The 19,754-nt window shown below is 40.9% G+C and overlaps 1 protein-coding gene across 4 annotated transcripts in view; it reads left to right on the plus strand.

Moving 5' to 3' along the window:
• LOC134577628 (protein CEPU-1-like) overlaps window positions 1-19,754 on the plus strand; it is an 844,338-nt gene that overhangs the window by 518,438 nt on the left and 306,146 nt on the right. For all 4 annotated transcript variants that reach the window (XM_063436475.1, XM_063436476.1, XM_063436477.1 and 1 more), the window contains exon 2: window positions 9,194-9,278. In XM_063436475.1, the coding sequence (XP_063292545.1) occupies window positions 9,194-9,278 (85 nt within the window). The remainder of the gene's footprint in view (window positions 1-9,193; window positions 9,279-19,754) is intronic.

The following is a 19,754-nucleotide window of genomic DNA, read 5'->3' on the forward strand; positions in this document are numbered from 1 at the left end:
AGAGAATTCAATAACCCTTTTCTTTGCTTTAGACTAAATCTCCTTTCTTCCAGTCTAAATGTGTGACCTCGTGTCCCATGTATAGCCCTGTTTACTTAAAACTACAGGAGATCATGTGTCGGACTCACTCTAGTTTTGCATCACGTTTTTGGTACTCAGTAAACTACATAAAGGGCATCTGCAGTTTTTGTGAAAGATCTGTGAATTTTTAAATGCAAAGAAGTGGAAAAAACTGAAATTGCCCTTTTCACATATTTTGTGCAGAAAACAAAAAGACTGACTTAAAACACAGATTTGTAAACAAAATCATATACCTATTTAATAAAATAATCATATCTCTATTTAATCAAATTAGCATAACTCAGGAGACACAACAAATATATGGCATGCTTTATATTCATGCACCAAAATATGGAACAACTACCCATTATAGAAAAAAAAAAACCCAACAGCACCTCCAGCAGACCTCGGTGCATTGTAACGTGTATCTTGTAGCACTGAGCAAGCAGTTTGTTAGAGGGTTCTAAGAACAAATCTAAACTGTAAATAATATCAGACTGAACAGCATTGTATTGCTTTTAATAAAATGAATCTATTGTCCCTGGATTTTGGTAATTCCCTGTTGAATGTCAGTACAGTTGTTTGTTCTGTTTTGTTTCAATCTCTTGTTTTAATAACTTTTTTATTGATCCAATAGCAAGCAGTCCCCTAGCTTGACAAGGTCCATCTTGTTGCTGCACCCCCTGTAATTTTATTCTGAGTTGTTGTAAAAAGTAATTTAATTATGAATATAAGAGTGAAACATTCATTCACCAAGATTATTCACTGGATTAGTGAAGCTTAATACGGACGTATAGAATCTGAGATGAGGGCGTTTTCTCAAAGGGTACACTTTCATTTTAGGGTCTGTGGCAGGATGGATTTATACTGGGACATTCGGGGGGAAGCGGGAGTGACTGAAGGTGTGGCCACCTGGTTACTTAAACAATATATGTTCGAGTGAAGTCATTGAATCGCATGACACAAAGAGTATTCAAAAGGGGATGCTCCAGAACCTCCAAATACTGTGTGTGAAGAGGGCATCCTCCTTTTTTTTTTTTTATTTTACAAACAGTACAGATTTTAATAGAAATTGGAAGTTACAAATTAACCTTGTCAATCAGACAACCGGTCTTGTTACTTCCTGGTTGGGAGCGAAGAGGCAGCAATTGCCCTGAGCACCTGCCTTGCAGGAAATCTGTGATTGGACAGCCACAGAAAATCTGGGCGGGGTTAGAAGGGGAGGGCTTGCAAAGGCTACAGGCAATAGATCTGCAGTGTTTGCAATCAGTTTTTACTTATAACCCCAATGAATAAAATGCATTATTAAATGCAAGTGTGTTTTACTTGGGTGTGTACCTAATAAATAGGGTTTTGCTTTTTTATGTGTGCAGTAAAGTGTCCCTATATGTGTGTGGAATTCTGACCCCTTAATTTCACATTGCCACCGGTATACAAACATCAAATTCCCAACACAAGTGACTGCCAATTAATCTGAAACACCCCATACAATATGACAATGCGTAGCTGATGCAGAGATTCTCAGAGCTTCATATTATAGAAAAACTATAAAATGAAATGTTATCTAGAAAGAGCAGCCCTAGGCCAAACGTTCTAGATATAGAGCTATGCGCCGGGATATTACACTGGTTTCCATGGTGACTGCCTCACTTTGTCCTACAATTGCTCTTAATACATCATTTCCCGTGATATCCTTGATTTATTGACATTTCATTTTAATTATTATATAGGGTTGCTTTTTGGGCAAAATACATCACTTGAGTTTGAAATGTATTTTCCATTCAGTGTTTTAAATTAAGTGATCAAAACTTAGCCTGAAGGTTTACTGACAGAAGCAGTCGTATTGATTTGGGAGGGAAAGGGTTAAAGGCGTGAGTGCAACATTTCATTAAGTTTTAATGAGACAGTTATGGCGTGGTGAAAGCATTCAAGACGTATTAACAAGGCGTATTAATGGCACGATAAGCACTGCTGCAGTGTATACATGTGAACTGCTTCTGTTTATCCACCATTAATAAGCTTTCAATAATCCAACGCTATTTATGTTCCATAAATAAAGCTCTTATATTTTCTCTCTGCTAATTTATTTCCCAGGCTGTCAGTTTGGCAAAGGTACGATTTCCATCTCTTTAAAGTGATATGTGCCCTAATTATGCTGCCGGCGCTCAGAGGATCTGTGCAAAGGACTGCACTTGTGAAGAGCAGTTAGCATTTAATGCAAAGGGTGTGAGATGTACCAAGGTGAAATTTTAATAAGATAATCTTGTCAGCTCCTATTGGCATTTTCTTGGGGGCAAGAAACATTGGATTTGAAAGGCAGAAAATGCAATTTAAGATCACAGGAATCCAATTGGCCTTGTGCTCCAAAAACCAGATGCCATCCTTCCCATTAGTCACCTCAGATCCTTGAACTGTGAATAAAGAGGGAATTGCAAATTTCAGAACAGACTAATAGAGATAGAAAAAAAAAACAGGTAAAGTTTTCAGTTTGGCAAAATTTGCCTAAAATGATAACTAGCCATGTGGAACAATTGCCTAGAGCACCTGCCTTGCAAAGACTTCATATTGAGCTGCATTGTAAGTCTGTGATTGGACGGCCACAGTCTGGGGGGTTAGAAGGGGAGCAGAGCCGTCTTTCTGCATGGGCATGCTGGGCAGTTGCCCAGGGGCCCACAGGCATGGGGGCCCCACCGCTATGCCCATGTGCCCAGGTCGACAGGGGAGATCCTTTGATCTCGCCCGCCGGCCCATGGAGACCCTGCCCTGTTTTCTAAGATCTCCCTCAAAGATCTCCCTCACCGGCCCAAAAGCCCTTCATTAGCGGAGAGAGGGGAAGGGAGGACCCGGAGGCTGGGGGAGGGACCTGCGAGGAAGAGCACTCCTCACGCGAGCAGGCTGTGTGGAGCGTTGCCGCACGTTTCCATGGCAATGCTCCACATAGCATTCTGCACGCGGGAGGACAGGAGATAGCCTGCAGCCAGAGGAGCTGGTTGTACAGAACTCACTACCACTGGACCACAAGGGCTGGCTGTGTCCCCCCCCTCCTTCAACAAAAGTAAGATAAAGGGTGGTGGGGGGGCGGGGAGGCATAAAGATTTGATTCATCATTATTTATTATTTAATAAATAATTGAATGAATTTGATTATTTAATTTGCTCCCTGCACCTCTCACACAAACACACACACAGCATCCCTCACACTCAGCACTCCTCACAAACACATTGCACCCCACACACATAGCGCTTATTATATACAGCACCCTCACACACACACACACTGCACCCCTCAAAAACACACACAGCTCCCCTCACACACACACACACTGCACCCCTCACACAGCACCCTCAGACACAGCACCCCTCACACATACACACAGCACCCTCACACACATACACAGCACCCTCACACACAAACACATACACTGCACCCTCACTGCAGTCTGGGTGTATTCAGCAATCTCTGTGTGTGTTTTCAGCAGTGTGTGTGTATGTATTCAGCAGTTTGTTTGTGTGTACTCAGCAGTCTGTGTGCGTGTGTATTCAGCAGTCAGTGTGTGTGTGTGTGTAGAAACCAGTCTGTGTGTATGTATGTATTGCATTTGTTGAAGGTACCAATAAATATAAGCTTAATTTTATCGACAATTTACGTATATATTTCTGTGAGTTGTTGTGCAGGCAGGGCCCCAGTGCACTGCTTTGCCCGGGGGACCATAATGCTGTTAATATGGCACTGAATGGGGAGAGCTTACAAAGACTTCTCATTAACCTGCATTAGAAGTCTGTGATTGGACAGCCAAAGTCGGGGGGGGAGGAGAGAGCATGCTAAGGCTGTAGACAAGAGATCTGCAGCTTTAATAAGCTGGTTTTAGATTTACTTCTGATAAAAAAATGCATAATTTATGGCATGCATGTTTTGTAGGTATATCTGCTAAACAGTGAGATTTCCCATTTGGACTGGCCCATTAGGAGTATTGGCATGTGCCCCCAGTCCATCTTGTGTTATTTCCTGAAATCTGATTTAAGGAGCTTACAATCTGACCAGGTTTATTCACTGAAGTGTGAATTATTAGGAATTCAGGTGAATTATAAAATCTAGGCCAAAGTAGCCAAACTGGAGAAATATTCAGCCATCTGTTTTCACTTCAGCCATTTTAGTCTAAAATTAGAAATTCACATTAAGTATCCCCAAAACTTTCACGTTAACGATAAATCTTCACCAAAGTGAGAATTATCGGGAATTCAAAGCTTCAAGTTTAAGACCAAAATAACCCAAATGGAAACATTCTCCAAGTCAGCCATGATTCCAGCTTGGTTGCTTTGACTTTAAGTGAAAAAAAAAAACAATTCTCACTTGTATTCAGTAAAGTGAATTGTGGGCAATTGAAAATTAATGTCAAAAAAAAAAAAATAGAAAGAAATGTCCACATGATCAATGCTGGCAGTTTAGTTAACTTTGGCCTTAAATTTGAAGTTGATTTTATTTTTTAGTTCCTAACAATGTGGTGGAACTGGACCAACATATTTGATGGTGATTTGAAGTCTAATGTAAGACTGTATTTGTATGTGTGCGCCGTTCCTTAATCTGTATTCTGTACACATTTTGGTCTCTACGGCGGCACCACTGCTGAGAAATGCACGTTCTGGGTATGCCCCAAATTCCATTCCTTTACTACGTTTGTCAATTCCCCCTCCGCCCTATTCAGATGCCCCTTTGGAAGTGACCACAGGAAAGTATACATTTGGATAGCAATGTCACTTTAATTATAATGTTGTGCTGCAACTGCTCAGACTTTGATTCATTCATGAACGAAGCCATTTTGCACTTTTTTTTGTGTGGCTTTCATGAATGAAATTATGATCTTTGCAGCTTTTAGTTGAAAGATGATAGCTGGACTACAATTCCCTAGAACCCTTGCTCTTCCCATAATCCTTTGCTTTGTAGAGATGTCTGGGAGCTTATATGACTGGCTGAGCAATTTTTTAATGAGAATCCACATGGAATCTGTCAAGCCTGGTAATTCAAAAGTCAGTGAGTGTTTTTATTTAATATAAGTGGGGATGTGGGACAGCTCAGCCTTGTTGTATTACACTGTGAATACCGGTTATGTTGGGCTTTGTAGCCAAGTGGCTCAAACACATGGGAAGCACAAGATCTGGTTGAAAAGGGCAGAGCAGTGCACGTTGTCCGGCACTGTTCTATTAATTCCCTTGGTGATTTTAAGAGATTTATTGTTTATTACAGATTTATAGCAACAGAAACCAGCATTGCTTATTGGGTGAAAATAACTAAATTAGAGAAATGTTGCACTTTAACTATCACTATTTGGCCTAAATGTTTCATATTCCTGTGGGTTTTTTTTTAAAGCCTCCAATGTTTATTATAGGAATCCAGATATTGGGGGAATACTGCAGGGCTTATTATTTATGGAGTCCTGGGAACTTAAGTTTTATTGGCATGTGGGCTAACTCAGTTATTTGGAATCCTAACATTTTGGTAATTATCTGTCACTTCCAGATTTATTTATTTTTCTCTAACCTACCAGATCCCAGGTTACCCTTTTGCCAAATCTACCTTCAACAAATGTGATTACCCCTATGGATCTAATTCAGGTTCCATTGTTTTCTTGGAAGCAAATCCACTCTTATGCTGATGGGCAGGACATGAAGAGTGCTGTCCTGAGCTGTAATATTAAGATGTAGTCATAAAGATATCCATTCATCCTAAATCAAGAATGAAGCCCAAACAGCACCTCTGATTTGGTTAATGGTTTTGCTCCTGTTCAGCATAAACCTGATAATGGGCTGTAAATTCACAAGGTGTCTGTTAGCAGGTAGAAGTAAAACAGGTCAAATAAACTAACAGGGTTTTTCACTACACTGATTTCAAGATTTAAGTTTCACTCTCTCCCTGCTTTGGCACAGGTGATCTAATCAGTGGCTCAGTGATGAGGACTGTAACACCTGTAGACACCTTCTTAAATCATGGTCTACTCCTGATAACATATTCTAATACACTGATTTCTGCAAATCCCTGTAACTTTATATATCGTAATAGAATCCATAGGGAGCCACAGCTCCTAATGGAACAATTTTCTTAAATAGAAATACTTTGTTTATGCAGTGGGATTGCGAGTTTCTGTTATTGCTATAATACAGCAATTACCTGAAAATAAAAAGATGTGTGTTTAGTGGAGTTACTAATAGATAAAATTAAGGGACTTTGTAGATTTTCATGCTGTAGCCAGGGCATTATTATTATCGCCATTTATATAGCACCAACAGATTCCATAGCGCTTTACAATATTATAAGGGGCCTGCGTTAACCCTCTGTTACTGACATGGATAACTGTTGGACCAGTACATGTCAGGATTGGTCACTAAGCTGTGAATTTGACGTTTTGGACCAGGGTGGCTGAATTGGAAACATTCCCCTAGGCAGCAATGCTTTCAGCTCTGATATTTTGGCTGGTAATTTGAAATTCACTGACCACATGTAATTTGGAGAGAGCTCATGAACCATTTATGTTCCTATAAAGACAGGAACTAATATTACAATCCCTGAGTTTAACCGCTAGTGTCAAAGTGATGGAAAGCACCTACTAACGTCCCAATATGAACCAGATTACAAAAATCACCTGGTTTGCAATTAAGGCAGATCCTTTTTGTATAATCCAATTTTCACAAGCACATGTCAGTCAGTATCATCCAGTGTCTTTCCTAAGAATCAGTAATTTAATTGAATAAAAATATATATATTTATTAAACATCGAATTTTAACCAAATTCACTCTCAACAAATCCAGTAGAAGGAAGTTTGTAAAAGAACTGGACCTGCTTTTTGCATGTGAACCAATTGAATACTAACCCATTGGCAGCTCAAGCAGGTAGCTGGTCAATGGTTAACCTCATAATATCCATTTTAATTGCCTTTTTTCTGAGATATACTGGCTCCCTCTACAGATTTAACCATTTCTCCCGTGGAGTGGACTATCAAATTCTAATTACCTCTGTATTTGAATGTTCAGTTGGCCATTTACTAAATTTGTTCTCAGATTTCAGACATTTATTATCAGAGGGGCTAAAATTTGATGTACCTTTTATATCCATTGTGAAGCAGCCGTGCTCTGTTAGGTAATTGTTAAACATTGTAAATATACTTTGGATTTTATAGCCTAATTCACTGAAGTGAGAATTTAAAGGGAATTTTAAATCTAAAGGGATCCTATAGGCCAGGATCAGTTTATGGAGTTAATTCATAGACACTGGGGTTATGTTTGTGAAGGGCAATGTTCTAAATGTAGACAAATCTCCATGGGAACCAATGGAATGTTTATGCTAAAATGCATGTTTTAGAACTTTGCCCCGGAGTACATCTCAGATAAACTGAAAGAAATGGCATTGAATTCACTAAACTACAAACTGGGGTGATTTCAATCTGTATTTTTATTTTCTAAAAAAAAAAAAAGCCTGGAAGTCCGTTACATTTTCAATTTCACTAATTTGGACTAAAATTTGAATAAAACGACTGTCACACTGAAGTGAATAACTCTTAAAGTAGTTTTTTGGGCTACAATATGCGATGATAATCCCTATTACTGTGTAAAGTGTATATAACTGTTGTCTCTTTAAACGTGGGTGCATGATCACATTGTTGCTGATCCCTCAAGGGTTAAGGCATGGATTTATGCTGATTGACAGAGTAATATTCCAATCATAGAGTGCATCATAGAGGGTTAAAACTCAAATGTAATTGATCTCAAAATAATAGCATAATAAATATACCCTGTGTACATTAATCCTATAAAGTTAGAACGGATTAAACACGTTACTGGCAGTAAAGGTAAGAGCTGGGATGCTGCAGGTTAAGCGTTAAGATCTATTGATACAATGTTACAGTGTGTATGGGAGCCAGGACTAGCACCTTGGACAGTTCATCAAACTCTGTCTAGAGAGGTATCACTTTATACACCTTACAATGTTAACGGTCCTAGAGGTAACTTTACCCCTTAATGAGTGTCCTAGAGGTAACTTTACCCCTTAATGATAGTGTCCTAGAGGTAACTTTACCCCTTAATGATAGTGTCCTAGAGGTAACTTTACATAACCCTTAATGATAGTGTCCTAGAGGTAACTTTACATAACCCTTAATGATAGTGTCCTAGAGGTAACTTTACATAACCCTTAATGATAGTGTCCTAGAGGTAACTTTACATAACCCTTAATGATAGTGTCCTAGAGGTAACTTTACATAACCCTTAATGATAGTGTCCTAGAGGTAACTTTACCCCTTAATGATGGTGTCCTAGAGGTAACTTTACCCCTTAATGATAGTGTCCTAGAGGTATCCCTTTACACACCCCTTAATGATAGTGTCATAGAGGTGCTGTTGGGTATAGTAAACCTAGTAGTAACGTTTGGAAGAAATGACAGGTTCGGGGTTAATAGGAGGATCCTGCAGAATGAATTGTCAGCAGAACAAAGGAACAAAAAAAAGTAGAAATATGTAAAAAGAAAGATATAAAGCGAGGGAGGGAGAAATGGGAGCAGAGAGAGAGAAAGGGAGGGAGAAAGGGGAGTGAGAGGAGTGTGATAGGGACAGAGAGCAGGACTGAGGAGGCAGATCGAGAGATAGGGACAGACAGAGACAGCCAGATTGAGGAAAGCCAAAGAGAGAGAGAGCAGGATTGGGGCAGTCTCAGTGAGAGAGCTGGACTAAGGAGAGTCAGAGAGAGAGAGAACAGGTTGGGGGTGTATCAGAGAGATACAGAGACAGCAGGATTAAGGGGGTCAGAGAGAGAGAGAGCGAAGCGCAGGGTTTTGGACAGTCTGAGTGCAGGGCTGGGGAGGCAGTGTTGGGGCAGTCTCACAGTGCAGAGTTGGGGAGTCAGAGAGAGAGAGAGCAGACTGGGAGCAGTATCAGTGAGAGAGAGCAGGCTCAGTGCAGTCTCTCAGTGAGAGTTGGGGAGTCAGATAGAGAGCAGGGAGGAGAGGGCTATAGGGGGTCTCTGTGCTGGGATCTCCATGTAGCACATTATTACCCCGGGGGCTGTGTGTGTGTTGGGGGCAGGATGGGGATCGCCCCCTGGCGGTGGCTTTTCGCCCTGGGTCTCAGGCTGCTCTTCCTTGTCCCCGCAGGAGTACCGGTCCGCAGCGGGGATGCCGGCTTCTCCAAAGCCATGGACAACGTGACGGTTCGGCAGGGGGACAGCGCCATCCTCAGGTAAGGACGTTTGGGGGTCCGGGGTCTGTGGGTGGGTGATGGCTCCCTGGGTTTTGGGGGTGTATGTACAGTCTGGGGGTACTGCTAGTGTAAAGGAATGCATATCCTGGTAATGATGGGTTTTGTGTTGGGGGGAGGGAGTATTGGGGGGGGGGGGCGGGGGGGCTCAGGGTAACCTGCTGGGGGCTCACTCTGTGTTGGTGATGAAGCTGTTAATATGACTCTGTGTATAATGTCTGTTTATAGCTGCTGTCAGACCTGTGTGATATATTAATGTTGTTATATAATGTACTGAGTGTGGGGGAGGGGGGCACTACAGGTTGGGGGAGGCCTGTGTGGACCTGGGTAATGGGGGTCCTATAGGTATGAAGTCATTAAAGAATATATAGTCCCTACCTAATGGCAGCAGTTCCTCTGCAATCACAGCTATCCATGATATATAGCCTGATACAGGGATTCTGCAGAATTTTCCCTAAATTCACTGTACCTATAGGATGGGTGTGTCTGCACACAGGGGGCCCCTACATTTAGGATGGGTTTTTATTCTGCCCATTTCACATAATGACAAACCATTTACAGTGCCTGCAATGGGTTAATCCACATCTAATGACTGATAAACATTCATATTATCTGCACATTTATTGATCCTGTGGGGCCATGGATGATTGGGCTGTGAATGTACCTACTGTCTTCCTTGCAGATGGGTTAAATCAGGATCACCCTAGTATAAACATTAATTACCCTACACACCTTAATGAGATCACCTTCTGATAACTGGATCAATAGTTGAGCTGATCAATAGTAGCCATGGATCTGACTCACTGGAGGTGCCTGGCTGGAGGAGGAGGCAGCATGTAATGGGAACAGGACTTTGTGATGGGGATAAAAATGCAATTAGTCTTACGTTTCTACACTGTGTGGGTCATTGTATAAGGGGCTTGTTCTGTTTACACATGGATACCATGACAGTTACTGCACTACTCAATGCTCTGTATTAGGTCTGCCATGCATTCCTGCCCTCCAGTCAAACAATAGATTGTACATCATTTGTGTTGTGTTAAATATATACCTAGTGTATACATTGTTTATGGTAAAGAATAGTCTCCCAGTGTCAGCCCCCTGTCTCTGTTCTAGACACAGTACTGTTAATCCAGCTGTGGACATTGCATCTCCGAAATCAGACAGCCCTCTCTCACAAATCCGTTCTATTTTGTGCCTGCGGTTGATGTTTATTTCTGTGTTTTTATTTATTTTTTTTTAATGCAGGGTGTTTAAATGCAATCACTGATGGTTTACTGTGTAGGCAAGATTACAGGCACAAGGTGTAGTGCAGTTGTTTGGCAGACATTCTCCGTTTGCAAAGATTCAGAAACACATGCTAATTGGGCTGTCTGTATCCTGCACTATAAATATACACCATGATCTGGAAATCCAGTTAACCCACCGCTGGATGGACTGCCGAGGCCTAAACTCTTCCTGAATCGCATTGGTTTTAAGTGAATTCGTAGATGTTTAATAATATACAGTATCAGCATTGACAGCATATGATGCATGCACTGTGTGCTCTCCTACTTTAACCAAGTCAAAGATGGAAGAGAGGGGAAAAACATGCCCGCAATCATTCTGTCCCTCTAAGAAAGGGTTCTCCAAACTCTGGCCCTCCAGATGTTGCTGAAATACAACTCCCATGATTCTTTGAATGAAGTGTAGGGAGTTGTAGTTCAGCAACATCTGGAGGGCCTGGGTTCGGAAAGCCCTACTCCAAGAGATAACCAGATATTTTGTATCCTAGTACATACAAGGCTGGTGTGTTAAGATCTCTAGGAAAATCTTGGAATCCTTTTTGGGACATAACTCTTTGAGTAAAGACAAGTAGCGCCATTTATCTCATTGTATATGATTTTCCATACGGACTGGTATTGAAACACTTCTTGTTTTCCTTCTGTTTGCGTACGTTGGACAGAGGCTCGGTTTCCATTTGACATGTTTTGTTCAGTGCAGGTGTAGTTACAACGTATCCACAGGAAACCGTAGAGCAAGTTCCATTATTGGTTCACAGAGTAGATCTACAGGGTTTACTCACTAGCGTGTGATTTCAAAATGAATTAGTATTTTTATTTCTTTTTTTAATGCTAAAATAGCCAGATTGGAAAACAACTTTAGGCTGAAATGTAAAACTCGCTTTCTGAATAAATTACTGTACTAGAGTGCAAGGCCGCTCAGATCTCATTCTGCCACCCCGTTACCCAAGTGGATCTGAAGCTTACACTTTAAATCCATCGAATCGTTAAATGGCCAGTGGGGTAGCATGAGGTGGGACGTTTGATCATTGATCAGAGTGAGTTGTAAAATGTTCAGTCTATGAAGTTAGTTTATAAAGGTGTCAGAAGTTTCTAACTCATTGTCTGCACGTGGGCTATATTGATTATTAATCAAAATACTAATATAATTAGAAAACGGGCAGTATCCGAAAGAGACCACACAATCCAAGCTGAATCTAGTTCTTTACATATAGATTTTATGTAATAAATAAATAATACAAATCAATAATTGGGGAGACAGATACTTTAGTTATGTCCCTTGAATGATATGATGTCATATGATGTTTGTACAAGCAGGGCAAGGCACAGCGTTCTCCTGTGATGTCATCAAGCAGGCAGGTGAAGACTATTAGATGAAACACCTATTATTTATGGGAATTGTTGCTTTTAGAAACAGCAGAATTGACTGGGGCCGTTATAAATATCTGCTTGGTCCTTTCTGGCCCTTAAAGTGTCACTTTTAAAATATGCAACTTTTAACTGCCAAAGTTTTTTTTTTTTTTTTTTTTTTTTTTTTGTTATTGCTGTTTTGCACTCCCCTCCACACCCCCATCTCCTCCACCCCCTTAATTTGTTTAACAGACCTGGACAGGGGACTTTAGTGAGTTTGAAAGCATATTCTGTAAATGTTCTTAATTAACTTACCAAGCTAGTTACTCTAGTGGCTCCTTGTAAAAAGTCTGGCTCGCCAATATACTATGGTGTACTCACTCCTGCAAAATCCTGCATATTCTAATTGTGGAATAAAATACACCTTTCTTTAGTCTTGTTTAATAATCTAATGGCATGATTTTAAATGACTTATTGAAACCCACTGGAAATCCCCTTCATATATCATCTAACTAGGAGTAAAATCAAAGCCAGCTGACCTGCGTTATGCATTTTCTCTATGAGCATTAAGCTAACAATCTGATCCCTTTTTAAGGTGCCCAAACACGTGAGAAAAATTATAGCTTTTCTGTAACAGTTAATGTAACAAACCTAAAATAAGGCGGGGAGCTATCAGAATATTAAGGTGAATGTATTGACAGCTAATTTAGATTTATTTGCAAACCTTTCCTTTGCTCACTGTAAAGTAATGGGTAACCTATGATGATCAAGGTTTTTTTATTTTGTTTATAAATGTATACTATTCATCCTCCAAGCACTGTAGACATAAATAGAATGAATGTCCATTCCATGTATGCTCATATTATTAACCCATATGAGTCTGTGCACATCTTATAAACCGCCTACTCAATGCACGTTACTGGTTTTGTGCATATATGTATACATGGAAAATGAAAAAAAGAAAAGCGTTAAATCAACTTTTTGGCCAGGGCTAATCACAAGGCAAATCTTTCTTTATCATAAGTTAAGATGTAAAACTGCCATGTTAAAGGCCATACGTCCAGTGTAGAACCATTCAAGGTGGCCTTGTATCATTGTACGCTTATTCAAGCATCTGAATTGGTGCTTTTCTGTTAATGCTACCCATTAAACTCTTTGTTGGTAGATCAGAATAATCAGAATGATGATAAAATTAAATATGCCAAATATTGGCTTTGCTAGTGACCTTTGCCCAACACATTTGTATTTTTTGGGGACTTAGGGCCATATCTCCCCTTGGCTGACTGTCTCAACCAATGTCTGAGGCTCTCCTTTGTATATACAGCTCTCTGTTTGCTAGCCTAATTGTGAGGAGTGCTCTGCTTTTGGCTAGTGATGACATTGTAGTTGTGTAACAACTGTGAATCCACTTTTTTGCCATTCTGACACATAATATATGTCATTTTATATCTGCAAGTTTGTATAGTGTGACACCATGATTGAAACTTTACCGGTTTCACAATGACTGGGCAAGTGCTTGAACAGCTTTTAATTAGTCCTGTGCAATAAACATGTCTGCAATCTGTGTCTCTCTACCTCCTGCAATGCTCTCGAAGAAACCTGAAATATATAACCATCCAGAACAACTCCAGTCCTTGAGGGCAGTAAATGGTCGCAGATTAAGCGCATTCCTTCCAGAACACAGCCTGACAATGAAAATTAACGGAGTCATTGAGGGGGGAATCTGGATATCTATAAAATTCTTGCTGTTACTGACCTTTGAGATCCGAAGTTACACAATACAATCTGAAATCTAAGATCCCTCCAGTGCCGCTAATCTACCCGTAAAATGTCTGCGTGCTCGGGATTTTCCTTTTTTTTTTTTTTTTTTTTTTATAAAGGAACATAAAATCTGAGGGTTTATTTGCCTCAAAGTTGTTAGAAATTTTTATATTTTAAAGCTTTTGTTAATCTTTGAGTTATTTCTAATAATAGTTATATAAACTAAGATACTATCCTTCAAAATTAAAACCATTTAAAAGGCTCTAATATAGGCCCTCCCTTTCCTCTGTTCTTTATGCGCCAATAAGGTCTGTTACAAAGTTAGTTTTTTGTTTTTGTTTTATACATTAAACTTGTTCGCAGTGCATCCTGGGAAAGTATCTGCCTCTTGTATTTATAATGGAAGAAATGTCATTGTTAAATTCATGTCATGTTAAATAGCAGAGCTGCAGGAACCATTATAAAGGATGTAAAACTCAGCACTTTTCAAGTTCCTCCAGTGTCTGTGTGTGAGGCTGGAGAGGAAGTAAAAGGAATCACTTCCCATCTGCCATGAACTGCTTCAAACACCAGAAATGCCACGCACGGGAAGCTCTGAGCGATACACTGTATATCATCTAACAGCACTGAGCGATACACGCTGTATATCATCTAACAGCACTGAGCGATACACGCTGTATATCATCTAACAGCACTGAGTGATACACGCTGTATATCATCTAACAGCACTGAGTGATACACGCTGTATATCATCTAACAGCACTGAGTTATACACGCTGTATATCATAGGACAACACTGAGTGATACACGCTGTATATCATCTAACAGCACTGAGTGATACACGCTGTATATCATCTAACAGCACTGAGTGATACACGCTGTATATCATCTAACAGCACTGAGTGATACACGCTGTATATCATCTAACAGCACTGAGTTATACACGCTGTATATCATAGGACAGCACTGAGTGATACACGCTGTATATCATAGGACAGCACTGAGTGACACACACTGTATATCATCTAACAGCACTGAGTGACACACACTGTATATCATCTAACAGCACTGAGTGATACACGCTGTATATCATAGGCCAGCACTGAGTGATACACGCTGTATATCATAGGACAGCACTAAGTGACACACACTGTATATCATAGGACAGCACTGAGTGATACACACTGTATATCATAGGACAGCACTGAGTGACACACACTGTATATCATAGGACAGCACTGAGTGATACACACTGTATATCATCTAACAGCACTGAGTGATACACACTGTATATCATCTAACAGCACTGAGTGATACACACTGTATATCATAGGACAGCACTGAGTGATACACACTGTATATCATAGGACAGCACTGAGTGATACACCCTGTATATCATAGGACAGCACTGAGTGATACACCCTGTATATCATAGGACAGCACTGAGTGATACACCCTGTATATCATAGGACAGCACTGAGTGATACACCCTGTATATCATAGGACAGCACTGAGTGATACACCCTGTATATCATAGGACAGCACTGAGTGATACACTGTATATCATAGGACAGCACTGAGTGATACACACTGTATATCATAGGACAGCACTGAGCACTTCACACTGTATTTCATAGGACAGCACTGAGCGATACACACTGTATATCATAGGACAGCACTGAGTGATACACACTGTATATCATAGGACAGCACTAAGTGACACACACTGTATATCATAGGACAGCACTGAGTGATACACGCTGTATATCATAGGACAGCATTGAGTGATACACACTGTATATCATAGGACAGCACTGAGTGATACACGCTGTATATCATAGGACAGCACTGAGTTACACACAATGTATATCATAGGACAGCACTGAGTGATACACAATGTATATCATAGGACAGCACTGAGTTACACACATTGTATATCATAGGACAGCACTGAGTGATACACACTGTATATCATAGGGCAGCACTGAGCGATACACACTGTATATCATAGGGCAGCACTGAGTGATACACACTGTATATCATAGGACAGCACTGAGCGCTTCACACTGTATATCATAGGACAGCACTGAGTGATACACACTGTATATCATAGGACAGCACTGAGTGATACACACTGTATATCATAGGACAGCACTGAGCGATACACACTGTATATCATAGGACAGCACTGAGCGATACACACTGTATATCATAGGACAGCACTGAGTGATACACACTGTATATCATAGGACAGCACTGAGTGATACACGCTGTATATCATAGGACAGCACTGAGTGATACACGCTGTATATCATAGGACAGCACTGAGTGATACACGCTGTATATCATAGGACAGCACTGAGTGATACACACTATATCATAGGGCAGCACTGAGTGATACACACTGTATATCATAGGGCAGCACTGAGCGATACACACTGTATATCATAGGACAGCACTGAGCGATACACACTGTATATCATAGGACAGCACTGAGTGACACACTGTATATCATAGGACAGCACTGAGTGATACACACTGTATATCATAGGACAGCACTGAGTGATACACACTATATCATAGGGCAGCACTGAGTGATACACACTGTATATCATAGGGCAGCACTGAGCGATACACGCTGTTTATCATAGGACAGCACTGAGCGATACACGCTGTATATCATAGGATAGCACTGAGTGATACACTGTATATCATAGGACAGCACTGAGTGATACTGTAACACAAATATACCCCAACACGCAGGATACAACTCAACAAAAGATAACACAGAGGGGAGATACGTCTACCGGACGTTAGAATGGCCGGACTCGACATATATGAGAAGAGACAGAGTCAGGAACGATCTGAGGTCAACGGCACAGAGAGCGTAAACTAGGACTAGCCGGGGTCTGGTACACAGTAAACAGCAAGCCGGCAAACAGAACAGATAAGGATAAAGAGATAACGTAGTCAGAAACAAAGCCAAGGTCAATACGAAGGAACACAATTGAACACCACAAGCGCTAAAGGGAACTGAAACAGAAACCACGATAGGGCAGGGAATAAGGGGAGAGGTAAGCTTAAATAGCTTCTAAACTAATGTGATTGGCTCCTGTCATATCCACACCCCCAAAAGGTAAGTGTATGGGGAGTGTGGCATGACAGGGGCCAATGGGAGCCTTTTGACAATATAGGCTCCCACTTTCTCTTTAAGAGCACGCCCGATACCCGCGGCACGCTCTTAGATTCAGGCGGGACACGTGACCGCTTCTCGCGGTCACTGCCCGCCTTCCTATTGAGGCCGTTGGATGAGCCGCGCGCGGCTCGTGCAGCAGCAGGACCGCGCGCGGCTCGAAGAGAGGACCGCGGCCGGCCCCTGGATAAGGTAAGTAACGCTACAGATACATGCTGTATATCATAGGACAGCACTGAGTGATACACACTGTATATCATATGACAGCACTGAGCGACACACACACTGTATATCATAGGACAGCACTGAGTGATACACACTGTATATCATAGGACAGCACTGAGTGATACACACTGTATATCATAGGATAGCACTGAGTGATACACTGTATATCATATGACAGCACTGAGTGATACACTGTATATCATATGACAGCACTGAGCGATACACACTGTATATCATAGGACAGCACTGAGTGATACACACTGTATATCATAGGATAGCACTGAGTGATACACTGTATATCATAGGACAGCACTGAGTGAGACACGCTGTATATCATAGGACAGCACTGAGTGATACACACTGTATATCATAGGACAGCACTGAGCGATACACACTGTATATCATAGGACAGCACTGAGTGATACACTGTATATAATAGGACAGTACTGAGTGATACACACTGTATATCATAGGACAGCACTGAGTGAGACACGCTGTATATCATAGGACAGCACTGAGCGATACACACTGTATATCATAGGACAGCACTGAGCGATACACACTGTATATCATAGGACAGCACTGAGTGATACACTGTATATAATAGGACAGTACTGAGTGATACACACTGTATATCATAGGACAGCACTGAGCGATACACACTGTATATCATAGGACAGCACTGAGCGATACACACTGTATATCATAGGACAGCACTGAGTGATACACTGTATATAATAGGACAGTACTGAGTGATACACACTGTATATCATAGGACAGCACTGAGTGAGACACGCTGTATATCATAGGACAGCACTGAGCGATACACACTGTATATCATAGGACAGCACTGAGCGATACACACTGTATATCATAGGACAGCACTGAGTGATACACTGTATATAATAGGACAGTACTGAGTGATACACACTGTATATCATAGGACAGCACTGAGCGATACACACTGTATATCATAGGACAGCACTGAGCGATACACAGTGTATATCATAGGACAGCACTGAGCGATACACAGTGTATATCATAGGACAGCACTGAGTGATACACACTGTATATCATAGGACAGCACTGAGCGATACACAGTGTATATCATAGGACAGCACTGAGCGATACACAGTGTATATCATAGGACAGCACTGAGTGGTACACTGTGTATCATAGGACAGCACTGAGTGATACACTGTGTATCATAGGACAGCACTGAGTGATACACTGTGTATCATAGGACAGCACTGAGTGATACACTGTGTATCATAGGACAGCACTGAGTGATACACGCTGTATATCATAGGGCAGCACTGAGTGATACACACTGTATATCATAGGACAGCACTGAGTGATACACACTGTATATCATAGGACAGCACTGAGCGATACACTGTGTATCATAGGACAGCACTGAGTGATACACGCTGTATGTCATAGGACAGCACTGAGTGATACACTGTATGTCATAGGACAGCACTGAGTGATACACTGTATATCATAGGACAGCACTGAGTGATACACACTGTGTATCATAGGACAGCACTGAGCGATACACTGTGTATCATAGGACAGCACTGAGCGATACACTGTGTATCATAGGACAGCACTGAGTGATACATACTATATATCACTGTATATGATATCCTTAGAGACACACAATCTGTACATTCTCTTCTAATGGGGATACTGATAATCCTGGACCACATGTGAGGTTGACAGGTAGCCATCCAGCCAGCCCCCAACATCCAGGACTTTGCTGCTGAAGCTTTCTCTACATGTTTACTAGCTCTCGCTGCACAGCACAAGTGCGACTGACGTGTTCGTACTGTGAGGGCCATTTCCTAAGGAACTTAATCTGGACAACAGGACTGAAATCCTCACAGTCCTGCCAAAAATGGGACCATTGTGAGCCCTGTGATTGTTCTGTGCACGAGTAGATGGTCAGCACACAACATGCATAATGAAATGCATCTCAGAATGATTCCATCCATCTTTATCAATGCCCTGTGTGTCCCTAATAGATAGCAAAGTGGGAGATTGCAAAGATGCGCAGTAGCGTAGCCTTCAGACCAAAACAGAAAGTTCAGTTCCAGCTGCCTAGTAATGAAAGGAAGTTCTGTATGCCAAAATAAAAAAAATATAAAAAGATACAAAATTAGATATCTGAATATTAAGATGCTAAATACAGCACAGATTGTTATGTAACATCAGGAAATTCTCTATACGTGTTTTTGTGTTTTTATACACATTCTGTAAAAATGATATTTTTATAGCTCAGAGACAATTTATTGAACCGAAAATCCCAATCTGCCGCTCTAATGAAATGTATGTGGCATTCCCAAGCTGTGCTGATTTTTATTTTATTGACAGATTGTGCCAGGCTGGTATGAGGTGCCGTGCCAATGTTAAGGAATCTATGCTGGCTAGAGTTTAATTTTTTTGACTTTTTCTTTATAATTGCAACTCCTTTTCATGCCCGCCATTCCCCTCTACCGCTGTTTAACCTGAGAACACTCCCAGACCCTTGGCAATCCTTTGTTGCTATGAGAGAATTATTTGTTTCTAGAGGTACTAAAAAGATACAAGTATTAATTATTTTTCATCCTTTAGAACATTCCAATAACTTCAATATCCAATATG

Source organism: Pelobates fuscus, chromosome 11 (assembly GCF_036172605.1).
Source record: "Pelobates fuscus isolate aPelFus1 chromosome 11, aPelFus1.pri, whole genome shotgun sequence".
Classification (NCBI taxonomy): domain Eukaryota; kingdom Metazoa; phylum Chordata; class Amphibia; order Anura; family Pelobatidae; genus Pelobates; species Pelobates fuscus.